This window comes from Rana temporaria, chromosome 1 (genome assembly GCF_905171775.1).
Source record: "Rana temporaria chromosome 1, aRanTem1.1, whole genome shotgun sequence".
NCBI lineage: Eukaryota > Metazoa > Chordata > Amphibia > Anura > Ranidae > Rana > Rana temporaria.
The window spans coordinates 588642186-588661396 of NC_053489.1; the positions used below are offsets into that span (position 1 = coordinate 588642186).

The 19211-nt window shown below is 40.9% G+C and overlaps 1 protein-coding gene across 2 annotated transcripts in view; it reads right to left on the reverse strand.

Moving 5' to 3' along the window:
* The window catches only part of N4BP2 (NEDD4 binding protein 2), a 129667-nt gene that overhangs the window by 49012 nt on the left and 61444 nt on the right, over nt 1-19211 (reverse strand). For both annotated transcript variants that reach the window (XM_040335079.1, XM_040335078.1), the window contains 2 exons: nt 15558-15707; nt 5567-7521 (listed from right to left, as the gene is read on the reverse strand). In XM_040335079.1, coding sequence (XP_040191013.1) covers nt 5567-7521; nt 15558-15707 — 2105 coding nt within the window. The remainder of the gene's footprint in view (nt 1-5566; nt 7522-15557; nt 15708-19211) is intronic.

The window sequence follows — 19211 nt, forward strand, 5'->3', positions numbered from 1 at the left end:
AGACCAGTCACTGCCGCTCTTTACTAATGTGGTGTGACTAGTCTTGTATTCCCCCACCCCTCTCCCTGTGTAATAGGGGCCTTTTGGGTAATACCTGGGTTAGCAAAGGCATTTGGTACACACAAAGTAGATTGATACCCTATATGGTTATCCTCACCATAAATAAATTATGTGATATCCTGTTCAGCCTGCTGCAAATTTCGCAGTATATTGTCCGCTTTATATCCTGTTTGTATCCAAAAAACTGCAACACAAATTGCTGCATAGCCATAGACATCTGAACAAGGTCTATCTGCCTGTTTCAGAATGAAAAAGTAGACCACAGAGGGTGGACAAAATGAAGGCATATACTAAAGATAAAGAGTAAACAAATAAAAAAAAAAATGTCAAGTGGAAGGCAAGTCAGAACTAGACTGGAGCTAAATCGACTCCCACCCCAATTCTAAGCCTATTCTATATACCTTGTAAAAGGAAAGATGCCTATATTTACCTATTCTGAAGTTGCTTGGGTTGGTAACATGATCAGGTCCTAGCACAGGCTTTAGTGTAGAGGAGGGATAGCCGAAAACAGATGCCCCTTAGTAAGCCTATGGGTGCAGTTACCACCCAGGCTCTGCTGCCGTTGTTGCCCATCTCTCCTCCACACTGAAGCCGACTCTGGAGAGATTATGTGACTAGACTGGAGCGACTTCACAATGTGCAAGAATACACAGCTTTCCTTTTACAGGGTAGCTAGAAGGCTTGCAATGGGGGTGTGGGTGGATGTAAGTAAGTTTTTTGACTTGCCTTCCAAAAAGGCAAAAAAAAAAATTCTTACGTAATCTGCCTACATTAGCTTCCAATAAATTATCTAGCTTTGCTGTAGGTGACATTAAAAGGAGGAGTCCACTCAAAATGCATATATGCATTACACGTGGTTTGGTGCATTTCAGCGTACATTTTTAGCATCGAGAAGAAAACCAGAATTTCCTGCTCCTACCCTCTCTTAACTTTAACACATAGTGGAACTAAATTGCAACGTAAAAAAAAAAAACGTATACAGTGGGGATCGAAAGTTTGGGCACCCCCAGGTAAAAATTTGTATTAATGTGCATAACGAAGCCAAGGAAGGATGGAAAAATCTCCAAAAGGCATCAAATTAAAGATTAGACATTCTTATAAAATGTCAAAAAAAGTTAGATTTTATTTCCATCATTTACACTTTCAAAATTACAGAAAACAAAAAAATTGCATCAAGTTTGGGCACCCTGCAGAATTTATAGCATGCACTGCCCCCTTTGCAAAGATGAGACCTGCCAGTGTCATGGATTGTTCTCAATCATCGTCTGGGAAGACCAGGTGATGTCAATCTCAAAGGTTTTAAATGCCCAGACTCATCTGACCTTGCCCCAACAGTCAGCACCATAGGGTTCTTCTAAGCAGTTGTCTAGAAAACTGAAAATAGTTGACGCTCACAAAGCTGGAGAAGGCTATAAGAAGATAGCAAAGCGTTTTCAGATGTCAATATCCTCTGTTCGGAATGTAATTAAGAAATGGCAGTCATCAGGAACAGTGGAAGTTAAAGCAAGATCTGGAAGACCAAGAAAAATATCAGACAGAACAGCTCGCAGGATTGTGAGAAAAGCAATTCAAAACCCACGTTTGACTGCACGATCCCTCCAGAAAGATCTGGCAGACACTGGAGTCGTGGTACACTATTCCACTATAAAAAAGAGATACTTGTACAAATATGGTCTTCATGGAAGAGTCATCAGAAGAAAACCTCTTCTACGTCCTCACCACAAAAATCAGTGTTTGAACTTTGCAAATGTACATATAGACAAGCCTGATGCATTTTGGAAACAAGTTCTGTGGACCGATGAGGTTAAAATAGAACTTTTTGGCCGGAATGAGCAAAGGTACGTTTGGAGAAGAAAGGGAACAGAATTTAATGAAAAGAACCTCTGTCCAACTGTTAAGCATGGGAGTGGATCAATCATGCTTTGGGGTTGTATTGCAGCCAGTGGCACAGGGAACATTTCACAAATAGAAGGAAAAATGGATTCAATAAAATTTCATCAAATTTTGGATGGTAACTTGATGCCATCTGTGAAAAATCTGAAGTTAAAGAGAGGATGGCTTCTACAAATGGATAATGTTCCTAAACACACCTCAAAATCCACAGGGGATTACATCAAGAGGCGTAAACTGAAGGTTTTGCCATGGCCTTCACAATCTCCTGACCTCAACATAATTGAAAATCTATGGATAAACCTTAAAAGAGCAGTGCGTGACAGACAGCCCAGAAATCTCAAAGAACTGGAAGACTTTTGTAAGAAAGAATGGGCAAAGATACCTCAAACAAGACTTGAAAGACTCTTGGCTGACTACAAAAAGCATTTACAAGCTGTGACTCTGCAGGGTGCCCAAACTTTTGCAGACGCCATTTTTTTGTTTTCTGTAATTTTGAAAGTGTAAATGATGGAAATAAAATCTAACTTTTTTTTTACATATTATAAGAATGTCTAATCTGTAATTTGATGCCTTTGAGATTTTTCCATCTTTCCTTGGCTTCGTTATGCACATTAATACAAATTTTTACCTTGGGTGCCCAAACTTTCGATCCCCACTGTAGCAGGGAGGTATTTATAGTAGAAAAGACTCTTCCCATGTCTGGTAGCAGTTTTTTACTTCTTGCACATGTACAGCTCAGTGTACAACCTGTATGCATTGAAATTATGTCATCCTGGCTCCGCAATTTGAGACAGCCAAAAGCTACAGACCCAGAAGACCAGGGGAAGATGGAAGCACCAGCAAGGGAATTTAGATGTTGCGGCTCTGGAGGCGTTCCACTGGTAGGATAAGTCTGCCATAATGTACAATCACAGTACAGTAAAACCTTGGATTGCAAGCATGATTTGTTCCAGAAACATGCTTGCAATACAAAGCACTTGTATATGAAAGCAAATTTCCCCATAAGAAATAATGGAAACTCAAATAATTAGTTCCACAACCATTTATTTATAAGTCCTTCACTTTATATTCCATATAAAAAGATTACAGCAATGTGATAGGTTGTGTAACCATAAAATGTCCATCCACAAATGGAAGCCTCCACAAGGGGATTAGAAGCAAATCCCTGTCAGGAGCTACAGAGTATAAAAGAGAAGAAAGGCACCTCTAAGTGTAGCAATAAGTTGCTAAATGTTGTACCTTCATTAAATGTAACCATATTGCTACACTTAGAGGCTCCTCTCTTCTTTTTTATACTCAGTTGTGACATGACGCTACTCTTATATCAAGACATCGCTTGTATATCAAGTCAAAATGGATTTAACAGTTTTGCTTGTCTTGCAAATCACTCTCAAACCAAGGTTTTAGGCTCCATGCACACTGAAGCTAAAAAAAGAAAAATCTATAAGAAAACGGCAGTAGCTTTGCAGGGAGCCTTTCAATGTTTTTTAGCGTTTTTCAGTGTAGCGTTTTTTTTTTTTTCAATGGATAAAAAAAAACGCTGGCGCCAGCGTTTTTGAGCGTTTTGCATTTTTTCCCACCGAAAAACAGCACTTTGAATGCAAATTTCGGGCGTTCAGAAAAAAGCCAATAAACTCCAAAGCTCATCAACACTAAAAAACGCCCATGAGTGCATGGGCACATAGGCTAAAATAGAGTTCAGTTTATGGGCTTTAGAAAAAAAAAAAGAATGCCTATAAACTGTAGTTTATCAGCTTCAGTGTGCATGGAGCCTTACTGTATATTTATACCAATATCTTTGGGTATGCCTCTAAAGTGGCTGAGGAAAATCCAGCTCGTCCAGAACCAGGCCGCAAGACTAATCTCCGGATTAAATAGGCGGGAGCATATTACCCCTACCCTGCGATCACTGCACTGGCTCACTGTGGTAGATCGCATTGAGTTTAAGGCTCTCTGTCTCGCCTATCGCGCTTATCATGGGACGGGCCCACAATACCTGAATTCCTTGATAACGCGATACACCCCTGCACGAGGACTTAGATCACTTACAGCTGGTTTTGTCACTTGTCCATCTGCTCGCCTGCTTACCTTCGGGGGTAGACGCTTTTCTGTGAGAGCAACGGCCCTATGGAATAGTCTCCCTGTTTCTATCCAGTCTCTCCCCTCCATTATGGCCTTTCGTAAAAGGATAAAAACTTGTTTTTTTGAGGGAAAAGCAGGCTGAGTTACGTTAGTTTTCCCTGTTGTTCCTTGGTAGTTTGCTTTTTTGTGCTCTCCTTTTTTCTTTTCCTTCTATTTTCTTTCCCTGACTTGATTTATCTTTCCCTGACTTGATTTACAGGTATGTCTTCTGCGCTTAGACGCTTCCCTGACGGGTCAGTATTTGGCGCATTACAAATCCATTAAATCAATCAATCAATAGTATAAAGTGCAAACATACTATAAGTTTGATTTTCATACACTTTGACCTACCCCTAAAATTTACCATTTCATGAAATTCTCCACTGAGGAGATGAAGGCTGCCATGGAAGACCTCCACTGAAAATACTAGTTGTCTGTCACACTGATCCACTGGCTCCAGTACTCCAGTAGACAAGAATAAGCTCTGGCCACAATCTAAAGCTGGCCATAGATCGATCGCATTTTGATCAGTGTGTGGGCTACCCTGTTCAATAGAAGTCAGGCCTCTTTACACTGATGCACTTTTGCCACAGTTGTCCAGGGTAATAAACATTAAAACTATTACACTTTAAAATTCTATGCGTCTCCACACTACCGATGCTCTGTGCTTTGAAAAAACCTGAATGCTGCATCTTTGGTGCAGTTTTTCAAAAGCACATTACAAAAGGCATTTTTTACTGCAAGTCAACAGGAAAGCAACAAGAGCGCATCAGTGTGAAAGGGCTCTTAAGCTGCATAAAAGCACATCAAAAGTGCATCAGTGTGAAATTGCCCTAAATTGTTTGATCCACTTTTGTTGAAAAGACATGCTGGAAAACGTTCTATTAACCAGCAGCTGTAGCCAATAAAGGATGCTGATTGGTATATTCCTCCAGTCACCTTTTCTTGAGGAGAGAGGAACGAAAAAAAAAAACCCAAATAAAACCCCCAAAAAAACAACAATGTAAGGCCAAACCCAACCACACACCTTGCACCTACAGATGAGCCTAGATTAAGGCTTACCTGTAGGTGCATGAAATATCTCCTTAACCTACACGGTTAAGGAGATATTTACCCAAAAACAGGCACCGTTGTCTATGGCGCGTACACAACGGCGCAGGCGCACTAGCGGGCCGGCTCCATGAATGGAATCATGTCGGGATTATGCCTGTCCCGCGCGCATGCATGGGATCGTGCCAGTCCCGCACACATGCGCGGGAGTGACGTCATCGCCATCCGGCCAGTCACATCAGACAAACCGATCGTGTGTACAGGACTTAAATGTGAAGTTATGTTGGATAATGGCAGTTATGACACAAATCACAGGTATATATATCTGCTTTTATCAGTACAGAGTAGAATATGATTTTTTTTTACTGAAAGTAAATGAAAACTGTATTTTACTGTATTTGAAAGGGAAGATGGCTGCCTAAATCTTTGTCTGCAAACATACCTGGATCGATTCCAACAGGGCCAAACAATTCAGTTAGCTGGAAGGCAAGTTCTGGAGGTAACGATAATTCTAAATAGTCAAATTTTAAGTCCTTGGGCTGCGAAGAAGAGTTTTTTCGTGGCTTATTTGATTCTACAGAAATAGGCAACGCATCCTTATTTTCTTGATCTTTTCCATCAGTTTCATATAGCACTCCATTAAGAGGATTCATTTCCTGATTAACGTCTTTCTTGATGGTTTTTTCATTCAATATGTTGTTATTGGTTTCAATATCTATATTAAGATCTGGATCTTGAGCATTAAACTGCCCCCCTTCTAAACCGGAGGACCACATTATATGGGCTTCAATAGTATCAGGTACTGTGGATTGGCCAGGTTGAACACTGTCCAGTATAATGCAGTTAGTAGTTCCACTCGCTTCAGCAGATGATAAAACATTGCCATTCTTTAACTCTTCAGCAACAACTAAGGGTACAGTATTAGCAAGAGTATAATTTTCTAAAACAATGCCACTGCTGTTTTCAATACTGTTGTCATCCACTTTTAAGCTTGCAGACTGTTCTTCAGTTAGTTCAGAATTATCATTTGTTCGAGAGCCATCAGGGTGAATACGGTCTTCCTCTAATTGACAGTCATTTTCTACATGTTCACAGTTATCAACAGGTTTTAACCTTTCATCTTGATCATATTCATCTTTATATATTTTTTCTCCAGAATCAAGAAGCAAATTTGTTGCCCATTCCAGGTCTTTATTGCACCTGTCAAAAAGATCTTTCAACACATCAAAAGAAAGAGACCTAAACATCTTACAAAGAATTTGCAAACTATCTTCATCTTGTAGACTTATTATCTCATTTTCTTCTACAAATGTACTTTTGTGATGCATCATTCTATAAGGTATATTTTCTTGAGAATATTCATTAGTCTCTAATGACTTTGATTTAAACCGATCAACTTTTCCAGTAAGAACCTTTAGGGACCCAAAGACTTCCATTGTTTTCTTCTCTGCTCTCCATGCTATTGCAAACTCATAAGGTTCAGTTTGAGTGCATGTACTGATTCCAGTACTACTTTGGTTTACATCTATCATTTCACATGGAGGCAATGTTCTATCAGTTCTGAAGCAACTATTACAAAAGGTTAGAGAGAACTTACAATTTCTACAACTGCTCTTGCCTGATCTCATCATATATTCCATATCTGTTGTAACACTTGACATGTCTGTATTTATATACTTTACAGTAACTTGTGGCACTTCCTGTAGAAGTTCAGGGAACTCAACACCAGATTCATCGACTTGTTCTATCAGATCTTTGTTTACATTGTCACTGTAAGGGGGGATTGTGTGTAATTGATTTTCCATTTTTTGTAAATTCATTCCATTAAAATTACTTGATACAGAAGATTCCGTTTCCAAATTGGTCATTCGTGTAGTAACATCCTCCTTTGGAGCAAGCTCATTGAAATCCATTTGCTCCAAACTACAGACTTCAATTGTTTCTTCTGCGGCAGGGTGCTGAACAGGCTTGGCCTTCTTTCTGTTTCTTGGTGCTCTCTGCTTTAAGGTTTGTTCCGAAGGCCAGTCCCCAACAAAACTTTGAAGCTCTGGTCTTTCACTGAGTTGTGATGAACTGCAACCAACATCTGAATTATCTTCTTTGTCTGTATTTACCTCCTGTATACTTATTTCAGTAGATACGTTTTCAATACTGCAAGGCTGATTCTCAATGGAATTATCCTCTAGGCAAAAAACATTATCTGAACATGTCTCAGGTTCATCATCTGTATTCTTTGTGTTTTGTTTCACAGACTCAATTATATTCAGTGAGATGTTGGGACCATTTCTTCCTTCATCTGAGACAAGGCTTTTATCTGCACCGACAGCCGTTACATCTGTGCCAGAAAGATTTTTGGCTTCTGTTGTAGAAGAATTAACTTCTTTAACCAAGGTGTTGCTGGCAATAAATAAAAAAAAAAAAAAAAAACAATATAATTATTTCTGATTAAATACATAGATGTTAGATAAATAGCAAATCATAATTACCTAAACAAGCATAAAACAGGCACAATGTATGAATATGTTAATTTAACCACTTAGCGCAAATCCCCGTCATTGTACTTCTAGTACTAGACCTCCTCTGTAACTCTAAACATGTAACCTGTAGAAAATTTTAAACGTCGCCTATGGGTATTTTTAAGGGTCAAACTTTGTCGCCATTCCATGAGCAGGCGCAATTTTGAAGCATGACATGTTGGGTATCAATTTACTCGGCGTAACATTATCTTTCACAATATAAAAAAAAAAAATGGGCTAAATTTACTGCTGTCTTATTTTTTTAAGTAAAAAAAAGTGCATTTTTCCCAAATGCAACGGCCGCCATGTTATTCTCCAGGGTAGGGTGTCTGAAATTTATATATATATATATATATATATATATATATATATATATATATATATATATATATATATATATATATATATATATATATATATATATATATATATATAATTATAATGTTTGGGGGCTTTTCTAGCAAAAAAAAAAAAAAATGATTCTAATTTGTAAAAAACAAGTGTCAAAAAGAGGCTTGGTCCTTAAAAGGGTAAGTTCACCTCTACAGAAAAATCAGTGAGGTGAATTTACACAGGACCCCCTCCTCGCCCCACCCAATCCCGCTGACCTTGACCACGGCAATCTCCCGTTCTAAGCCCCGGTATGTCCGCGTCAGGAGTTCGGGGCTTAAAAATCCCAAGCTGAATGTCCAAAACTTTCCTCGTCATAATAAGGCATTACAATTACATTTTAAGTAAACTTTTGCCAGTATTGTGCATATTTAAAATGATCATATCCATAAAAAAAAAAAAAAAAAGTCTCAGCTTTTACTACTATTTAATATAAAAGATTTAGATCTCCCTTCCACCCTTCATATAGCTTGTCTGACTCCTAGTTAAAAAATGTTCATATATCCTACGTCTGGGTGTATTATATGTAATATATATTATTACTTTCACTGTTTCAGTCTGAGAATGACAGAAGAGATATACTGCATTTACACTATTAGAGGTTGAATCTGGTAAATATCAGAGTGCATTAGATTTTGCTCCCTAACCACATAGTTGGTTATTTATATTTACCACGGCATAGAGGGATTTAAGAATAAATTGCACTTTTTTAAACTTTACAGATTAAAGGAGCACTAAAGGATAAACATTTTTTTGCTGAAATGATGTTTACAGGGTATAGAGACATAAAAGTTAAAGCGGAGTTCCGGCCACAATTTCACTTTTTATATATAAATACCCCTGTAATACACAAGCTTAATGTATTCTAGTAAAGTTAGTCTGTAAACTAAGGTCCGTTTTGTTAGGTTGTTACAGCATTTAGACACTTTATAAAATAGAAATTGACAGGGGCCATCTTAAGTGTGGGCATCATGAAGCCAGACTGTATGACTTCCTGGATTTCAGCCTTGCAGATCTCGCACATGCTCAGTGCTGCACAAGCAGTGTCAGATCAGGTTACAGAACCTGTGCTGTCCAAGTCACATGATTCTTTGAGACTGGGGAGTGCACAGACTCCTGGAAAGTTACACCCACTACATTCCCAGGAGTCTGTGCGGTGTAGGTTAGGAAGCATTAAGCACCTAGGTGCAGGAAGTGGGAAGATTAACTATTCTGCCTAGCAACAACACTTTGAAGGCATCTAAAAAAAAAAAAAAATTCGTAAAGAACTAATGACATTTTTTTAAAACTACTGATGTAATGTTATATTAACTGATTCCTTTTAAAAATGATTAAAAATAGATTAAATTCAATCATATAATGTGCCTGTAGTTTCACTTTCGTTTTTAAACTGGTTTCATGTTTATGTGAAGTAAAGAGACCCACAGAACAAAAACAAACAAATCCAGGGCAGTGTTTTGTTTTTAAAATCTGATTGGTTCTGAGGAGTTTTAGACACACAGCTTGGACCACAGTGAGAAGCTCCCATGAGATTTTTCATAAGGAGCCAGACAAGCAGGAAGTGTGGAGATCACAGCAGAATTACAGCTACTTCAGAGCAAAAACGAACACCGAGGACATGAAACCAGTACTGCAGTAAGGTAAAGGAAGCTATTTAGCTAAAAAAAAAAATCCTTTAGTGATCCTTAAAAAAAAGTGTGGTGTACAATTTAGTTAAAGATTATTGTTTCGATTAATCGGATGATAATCGGCCAACTAAATTGAATATGAAAATAATTGTTAGTCGCAGTCCTACATAACCCAGATTTTTTTCCAGTCTGCAGGAAAACAGAAGCAGGAGGAACTTCTAGTTCTAATAAAAATGTATATCAATAAAACGGTTTTAAATTGTTATACAAATATATATTTAAAATCAAATCTTTATCATTTTGTGGAAATAACATGGTGTGGGCAGATTGCTGCCAGTCACAGGCTGTCACAAGCCTCAAGCCTGTCTTAGAATAAGAGGGAGGTGAATCCTACATTAATCTATATATCCTGCCCCCATTGTGTTTAGCTGGTTAGTGGGCATTGAAGAGGAGGAGGGAGTGGGCTGTCATTTACAACTGTGTATTTGCCCACATGTGTGACTCTATAGTCACATGGGCTGCTCAGATGTGCTGGGAAGGAAATGCTCAGCATAGAAACTCACCGAAAACTGAGCATGTGCAGAGTTGCCACCACAGCTGCAAAATCTCTAGCTGAATTGGGGGCATGAACAGGAGGTGTAGATAAAGAGCAGCAGGATCATCCAGGTTTTTTTGCGGAAGAAAGAAGATTAATCTTATAGTGACCAAGTATGAAATGCATGTAAATACAGCATTTATTAATAATTTTTGTATGATGTGGGTTTAGTGACACTTGAAGTATAATCTGTCACCCAAATACAAAAACTGTTGAAACCTCCTAACCTCCTGTCACAGTCAAAGGGCTGAGGCACCCAGATAATGGTCAGAGCTAGCCATTAAGGCATGGCTCCTACGCATTCATATTGGCCCATCACTATGATGTATAACCTCACTGACAAACAGGAAAAGTAAAGTGGTTTATATGTACAAAACATATCCCTCTATAGTGTGTACTGGTCTCTATCCCGAGCACCGAATGTCATTTCTGTCTGCTGCTTGTGATTGATAACACAGTACATAGGAACAGAGATGAGGCCAAGGATGGGGGGGGGGGGATGTTCCTTCCCTCTAATTAGCTCTTGGTTCCCACTGAGCTCTGCAGAGTGTAATTCCAGCTCCCCACCCCAGCTTTGTGCTTTTGTGTTTTGCAAGGCTGTACAGTAAGGATGAGCTCAGGCGTGTTCGCAAACCGCACATGCAGAGCCTGGCAGGAATTCGGCACTGCACCCGGCTAATCGCAGGCAGTGAGACATTTCCCGATCTCTGCACCCACACATCAGGACAATGTCTCACTGCTTGCGATTAGCGGTGTGCAGATTAATAAAAGGACTTTCAGTACTCCAGTGTGCAGCCATTCCTTTTTTTGTACATGTTGCACGGCAGGCGAGCAGAGGCTTGCACCTGTTGGAGTCCTCATAGCTTCCATTGACCCTCACCTGGATCCACTTACCAGTCTCTGAGGTCGTTTGCTCCTTCTTTAGCTGGCAGAAAGCTGGTAGGTTAAGTAATTAAATGGTAAAGGTTCCAAAACCAAATAGGGACATGAGGTTTATCTCAAGATCTCAACCTCCTGGGCATTCTTCTGTTTCAGATAGGCTCGTTCTATTCAGTGATGACCTCTCTACAAGAGGTATTATGAAAATGCCCCCATTTGATTTTGGAACAGTAATAATGTTGGAGTAAAACCCCTACAACCATCCAGCCACATGGCCTGGGAAAATTATCCAGTATCCAAAAGATTTGAGCAGGCTTTATGAAAACCTGCTAGTCTGGACATACAAGAAGGTTGGTAGTGAGAAAACAAGGAAGAAGCAGGGAGCAAAAGTTGTCTTTGTAGCCCTGGTACACCACCCCCTGCCAACATGCAAGCTACCAATGCATTTGCAAGGGTAACAGATGTTCCACCCACTCTGGAAAGAGGAGGGGTACCTTTGAGTGGAGGAAGGCTTGTCTGAAGATTTGGCAGGCTATATGGCTGTAGCATTACATTTGACCTGTGATGGTTTGTTGGAAGCTTCCTGTCTCACATGTTCCCATACTGATGCACATACATTAGGCTCTTTGGCTCCAGTCTTAGACTGCTCAATGTGTTAAATGTGTTCAATAAGCAAGGGATAAACCGTAGCAATGGCTAGATCTCTTTTAAGGCATTTATACCAGTCAGGCATGGCCAGAAAAGTTTCAGCCAGGATCGTGTGGAGAGCAGGATCCACCAGAATAGAGTCTGGAAACGGGTTCCAAAGGTTTTTTGGTTGAGTACTAAAAACAGGTGCATTTTTCACCATTATGATAAGCACGCTGTTGTGGTGAGACACAGCTGGCTCCAGGGTCTAGATTAACTACTTCAATACCCGCCCATAGTCAAATGATGTCCACAGATGGGATCTTCCATCCTAGGTGGACGTCGTAGGGGGCACGCTCAGCACCCGATGCGCGTGCCCGGCAGCCGTGATGTTCGCTGGGCGCCCGCGATTGCCCATGATTATAGCAGGACTGTGGATCTGTGTGTGTAAAGACACAGATCCATGTCCTGTCAGAGGAGAGGAGACCGATGTGTGTTCCCAGTACAGAGGCCCTTGTGAGTCCCCCCCCTTACAGTTAGAATCACTCCCTAGGGAACATATTTAACCCCTTCAGCGCCCCCTAGTGTTAACCCCCTTCCCTGCCAGTCACATTGACACAGTAATCAGTGCATATTTATAGCACTACTCGCTGTATAAATGTGAATGGTCCCAAAAATGTGTCAAAAGTGTCCGATATGTCCGTCGCAATGTCACGGTCACAAAAAAAAAAAAAAAAAAAAATCGCCGCTATTACTTAGAAAAAAAATAAAAAATATGTAGAAGAATACGTATCGGCAAAAACTGAGTGAAAAAATTGTTTAAAAAAATAAAATAAAAATTGTGATATTTATTAAATCAAAAAGTAAAAAATATTGTGTTTTTTTCAAAATTGTCGCTCTTTTGTTTATAGCGCAAAAAATAAAAACTACAGAGGTGATTGAATACCACCAAACAAAAGTTCTATTTGTGGTAAAAAAAAGCATGTAAATTTTGTTTGGGAGCCACGTCGCACGACCACGCAATTGTCATTCAAAGTGCGACAGCGCTGAAAACTAAAAATTGGTCTGGGCAGGAAGGGGGTCAAAATGCCCTGTATTGAAGTGGTTAAAGAAAAACTGGAAAAGAAAAAAGTGCTAACTAAATAATGGGTTAACAGAGCTGAAGGACAGACGTTTATCCTACTAGGACACTAGCAAAAAACGGAGGCATGTTGGTAGCAGAAGGGGGTTAAAGACATCCTGTGCCACTCAATGGAAACAAACCGTCACAAGTATGCATATCAGTTCTGCGTTCACTAGGTGCATGTATGTCCAATGTCAGTAACTAGAAAGTACTAAATTCTGAGTATTAGCATGACAACCAAATAACCAGCATTCCCTTAAAGGAGTTCTCCAAGCTAAAACTTTTAACCCCCGCTGTGCCCGGGCTGTAAAACTATACAAAATAAACTTTCACTTACCTGCCTACGATCCCCCGTTGTTCCGATATCGCCGTCCCGTTCTTCGGTCCCGGTCTGTTCCACTTCCTGCGGGTCGGTGACTCACAGTGCGCTCAGCCTATCAGCGGCCGCGACGGGACATTGCGATATCGGAACAACGGGGGATCGTAGGCAGGTAAGTGAAAGTTTATTTTGTATAGTTTTACAGCCCGGGCACAGCGGGGGTTAAAAGTTTTAGCTTGGAGAACTCCTTTAAAGGTTTCCATTAAGATGTGAATTCAGTGGTTTCTATGGCCAACATACATTTCAGGGTAAAAACTGATGGAGAAGAGAAAACAAAAACATCTTTAATGTTGTTACTTCGCATGCCTGTTACAAATAAAAACCTTACAATGGAGATATGGTAATCCACTTTATGACAATACAGCCATCTTTTGCATGTCCGTCAGTGCTATAGTGTACACAAACTTAAAGGGTCACTAAAGGAATTTTTTTTTTTTTAGCTAAATAGCTTCCTTTACCTTACTGCAGTACTGGTTTCATGTCCTCATTGTTAGTTTTTGCTTTGAAGTAGCTGTAATTCTGCTGTGATCTCCACACTTCCTGGTTGCCTGTTTCCTTATAACCATCGTACTGGGAGATTTTCACGGTGGTCTAAGCTGTCATTACTGTGTGTCTAAAACTCCTCAGAACCAATCAGATTCATTTTAAAAACAAAACACTGCCCTGGATTTGTTGTTTTTGTTCGGCGAGTCTTCCCGACTCACCTCTCACCCGGAAATTCATGTATGTACCTTTAAAACCGAACGTGAAACTAGAGGCACATTATATGATAGATTAAATTAAATTTTTTATAATTTTTAAAAGGAATCAGTTAACTTTTAGGTCTCTATACCCTGTAAACAGTAATTTCAGCAAAAAAAAAAAATTCCTTTAGTGACCCTTTAATGTGAAAACGAATGTCCAATGCAATGAATAGCCTCACAGCTTTATTAATGCTGGCTTCATTCATCATTTAGATGTACGAAGACTGTTGAATATATGCATATACAATAAAATAAAAAGGTAATACAGATGCTTTATGAAAAAAAAAAAAGTTTCTTTTTAGAGCATGTTAACTTTGTATGCAAGTCTTCAAAGTGAAATTTCACTTGATGAATGAGGTTGAGCTGTGTTTGCTTTTCAATCGTCCAATACTGTGCAAACACAATTATTTTTTTTTTTGCCACCTATGCATGCGATTGGATGTTCAAGGTAAACAAAGCTTTACCCAATTTATTAAGCTAAATGAACATTCACCTTGCAAAGCGAACGCCCCTCCTTTAGTAAATCAACCCAAAAAAGTTGCACCTGTCTGACAGTGTTCAAAATAAAGTCTCATGTTTAAAGACTACAACAATGAAAAATGCTGTATGTAGTTTTCAATAGTAATGATAGCATATTAAAGCGGGGGTTCACCCTAAAAACGATTTTCTAACATTACATCCAGCTCACTCTCTACATTGACAGTATGCCGTTATTTTTTATTTTTTTGCTGTACATACCTCGTATAGCTATTTTCTTCCCCGGCTTCCGGGTAGGGCCTCCCGCGGGAGTGGGCGTTCCTATCCAGCAGGTGATTGACGTGATGACAAAATGACCTCCACCCGTCGCATAAGGAGTGTCACGGGTTGCCGAAAGAAGCCGAACGTCGGTGCGCCGTATAGTGCCGACTCGCCGTTCGGCTTCTTTCGGCAACCCGTGACGCTCCTTATGCGACGAGTGGAGGTCGTTTTTGTCATCACATCAATCACCTGCTGGATAGGAACGTCCACTCCCGCGGGAGGCCCTACCCGGAAGCCGGGGAAGAAAATAGCTGTACAAAGTTATGTACAGCAAAAAATAAAAATAAAAAAAACGGCATACTGTCAATGTAGAGAGTGAGCTGGATGTAATGTTAGAAAATCGTTTTTTAGGGTGAACCCCCGCTTTAAGTACTATGTCCATTGTCATTTCACATACCATTATTTATATTTTTCTCTATACATGCATCTGCAGGTCAAGTTGTCCAGTAAAAGTAACAGGGACAGATGGTAGAATAAACTATAGCATTGCCAGGGATCACCTGGCCTTAAATCACTTTTGTGGAAACTTCTGAAACACCCCTGGCAGGATTAGGATTTGTCCCGAACTGTCACTTTTGCTGCACAACTTTGTTTGTGCGTAAAGATGTATAAATATAGGAATGTGAAAAAACAATTCCTGTACTATCATTACATTAGCCACATACAAGAATGCAACATTTTTCACAACAGTGTTCTTTCCATGAACAATTATTATAGAAGTGCACCCATAATACATAGTAATGTATAAAACATACCCATTTCTTTCATCTGATTTTAGTTGACCCGCACCAGCACTCTCAGGCTCCTTTGCACGAGACAGATTTAATATAGAGCTGACTGTAACACGTTCAAAATTTTCCATCATTTTCACTATTTTCTCCTTCTTTATACAATGAATGTTACGCCTTAAATTAAGATTTTAAAAACAAAGTTAAACATAATTAGGACAGCATGTATATGTAAAAGGCATTAAGTGGTACATTTCTAATCTAAATAATCGTCTACTCAAAAAAGTTTTGTTAAGAACCAAAAAAAATAAATGTTCTCTAAAAGCACAAGTGTAAAATTCTGATCTTTAAAAATAATTAAAAAGTAAAATTTTTAAAGTTAAAACATATAACTACTTTTTGGTTATAATGGCTGCTGCCCACATCAGAAATCAAAAGACGGACAACATGGGTCCCCTATGATAAAAAAAAAAAAGCTTGAGGCTCTTTTTACGCCTATGTATTTTTGGGGTGATGTGTTGTAAATGCGTATGTTACCATTGATCTTTCTAATGTGTATTTTGCTTAAAATGTATGTTTGCCTAAATGTACAGGATTGCACTCATCAGATGGTTGCGTCTGACATACAAACTTCACCTGGGCACGTGGAAGAGCATAAAGAAGAAATTGTTACTTCATATACGATTTCAAAAGATCACAGTGATTGTTTTTTTTTCTTTAGAACACAGTTGGACTTTATATTATATTTAAAAGGAGAATTACAGACAAAGCTCGTTTGGCTGTACTACTTCCGTGGATCACAGGATTGCAGGTCGTTCTGCACACCTGTGACCTGTTTTCAGCAGACAGCATCATACTAGCTCATGACAGCTGACGTCACAGCGTTGGTCCGGGCTGTGGAAAGATCGTGACAATATGGCTCGGGAACCGCCCACAAAAACCCGGATCTGTTCTTAGTGTTAGAGGCGGCAGGGGACCAATGCTGCATCTACTGAGGCAAGTAAGATTCTTGAAAAAAAAAAAAAAAATAATGCAGAACTTCTCTTTTGTAGGTTAGTGTATACAATTTGTATAGAAGGGCTAGCACCTATGTGTTATTGCTTTCTATATATTGGAAGTGGTATACACTATAAAGGGGCAGCTGCTCGTTTACATTTCATTCACTTATCTATTTATTTTTATTATCTTTAAAAGGTGGCACCCTCTTATTGATATTACACCAAAGAAGCAAAAAACATGATTTTTAACAATGCAAATCACTGAAAACATGCAGAAGCAAACCTAACTAATGGACCTGGCCCATCTGAACTTCTGGGCAAGCAGCATATGGTTGCAAAAGACAGTATGGCCTGGATTGACATACATTGGCGCATATTTATGCCAGCGTAGCGTATCTAATATACGCTACGCCAACGTCGCGCAAAGAGGCAAGCACCGAATTCTCAAAGCACTTGCCTCCCAAACTGCGCTGGGTTCCCTCGGCGTAAGCCGTCGTAGGTGGAAGTGGGCGTGAGTCATGCGAATGAGGCGTGACCCCATGCAAATTATGGGCCGAGCGCCATACAAGTACTTGAAACGAATGGCGCATGCGCCGTCCCGTGGACCTATCCCAGTGCACATGCTCACAATCACGTCGAAACAACTGGCTATGATACTTCGAATCACTGCCTACGGTGTGAACGTAACCTACGCCCAGCACTATTCACGTACTACGTAAACAACGTAAAATACGACGGCTTGTGTTTCCTGGTCCATACCTTTGCATGGGTTGCGCCTCCTATATGGGGAATAACTTTACACCGGACGTACGACTTACGCAAACCGCGTATATTATGCGCCGGGCGCAAGTATGTTCGTGAATCGACGTATCTCCCTCATTTCCATATTTGAATAGGAAATCAATGGGAGCGCCCCTTGCAGCCAGCGTAAATATGCGCCCACGATACGACGGCGTAGGCAAGTTACGTCGGTCGGATGAAGCCTATTTTCAGGCGTATCTCGGTTTCAGAGTCCGGCGCATAGATACGACGGCGCATATTTAGCAGCCAAAAACTGCTTTATCACTCATATGCAGACGACACGCAACTGTATTTCCACATTTGCAACAAAAAGGATCACCACCTCAATCTAGAGACATGTCTCTCTTTAATAGAGAACTGGATGACAAAGAGTTATCTTAAACTCAACGGAGCGAAAACAGAACTTCTCCTGTTTCACGCCAAGCGTATGAATCAACCTGCAACAACTTGGATACCCCCGCCCATTCTGGGCAAAATCATCACCCCTAGCGCCAAAGTCAAAAGTTTCGGGGTCATCTTCGACTCCTACATGACAATGGACGCACAAATATGACAATGGACGCACAAATAGGGTCAGTAGTCAGCGGATCTCACCATCTGCTGCGTCTACTACGCAAACTTACTCCTTTTATTCCCAAAGAAGACATAGGGGCCGTGGTGGGAGCAATTGTTAACTCCAGACTTGACTATGCGAATGCCCTTTACCTCGGACTCCCAAAGTACCAAATCGCTCGTCTGCAAGTCGTTCAAAATACGGCCGCCAGACTAGTGACTGGGAAAAAAACGTGGGAATCAATCTCATCTTCACTGAGAACCCTTCATTGGTTGCCAGTAAAAGACAGAATTGTTTTTAAAGCGGAGTTCCACCCTCTTTTTTAACTTTAAAGCTTTGTATAGCATACTGCCCCCTTAAACATATTTGGCATTTGTTTTTTTTTTATTTTAAAAACTCACTTTGTTATCGCCGTGAGTTTCTTTCACCCGCCGCGGCGCAGCGCTGCTATATCTCCTGGGACATGTTTGTGATCAATCCCAGGAGGCAGGGCTGAAGGATCGTCGCTGTTTCAGCTCGAGCGAGCGGGCTGGAGGGGGCGGGCGGAGGCGGAGAGATGTTTAACAGCCCCGCCCACCGCCAAGGGAAGCATTGCGGTTGTCTTTGAAACATACGGCCCCACCCCCTGTCACTCTCAGCATCCCAGCAATAATCTGGCCGCTGGACAAATGTGGGCGGGGTATCAGGAGGGGGGGGGGGGGGACCGTGCGGCAGTGTGGGCTCCTCAATGCCGGCTGGCTGGGATGAAGATGACAGCAGCCGGGGGTGTGTGTCCAGCCTGTAATCAGTGTTAGCAGAGATCGAACCATGTGTGTGCTGCCTGCTAGAGCTACGCCAATATACAGCCCCACCCCTGTCATCTCAATCCTGCCTGTCACCGACCCCTGTCATCTCAATCCTGCCTGTCACCGACCCCTGTCATCTCAATCCTGCCTGTCACCGACCCCTGTCATCTCAATCCTGCCTGTCACCGACCCCTGTCATCTCAATCCTGCCTGTCACCGACCCCTGTCATCTCCATCTGTCATCTCCTTCCTCCCCGTCACCCACCCCTGTCATCTCCATCTGTCATCTCCATCCTCCCCGTCACCCACCCCTGTCATCTCCATCTGTCATCTCCATCCTCCCCGTCACCCACCCCTGTCATCTCCATCCTCCCCGTCACCCACCCCTGTCATCTCCATCCTCCCCGTCACCCACCCCTGTCATCTCCATCCTCCCCGTCACCCACCCCTGTCATCTCCATCCTCCCCGTCACCCACCCCTGTCATCTCTATCCGTCATCTCCATCCTCCCCGTCACCCACCCCTGTCATCTCTATCCGTCATC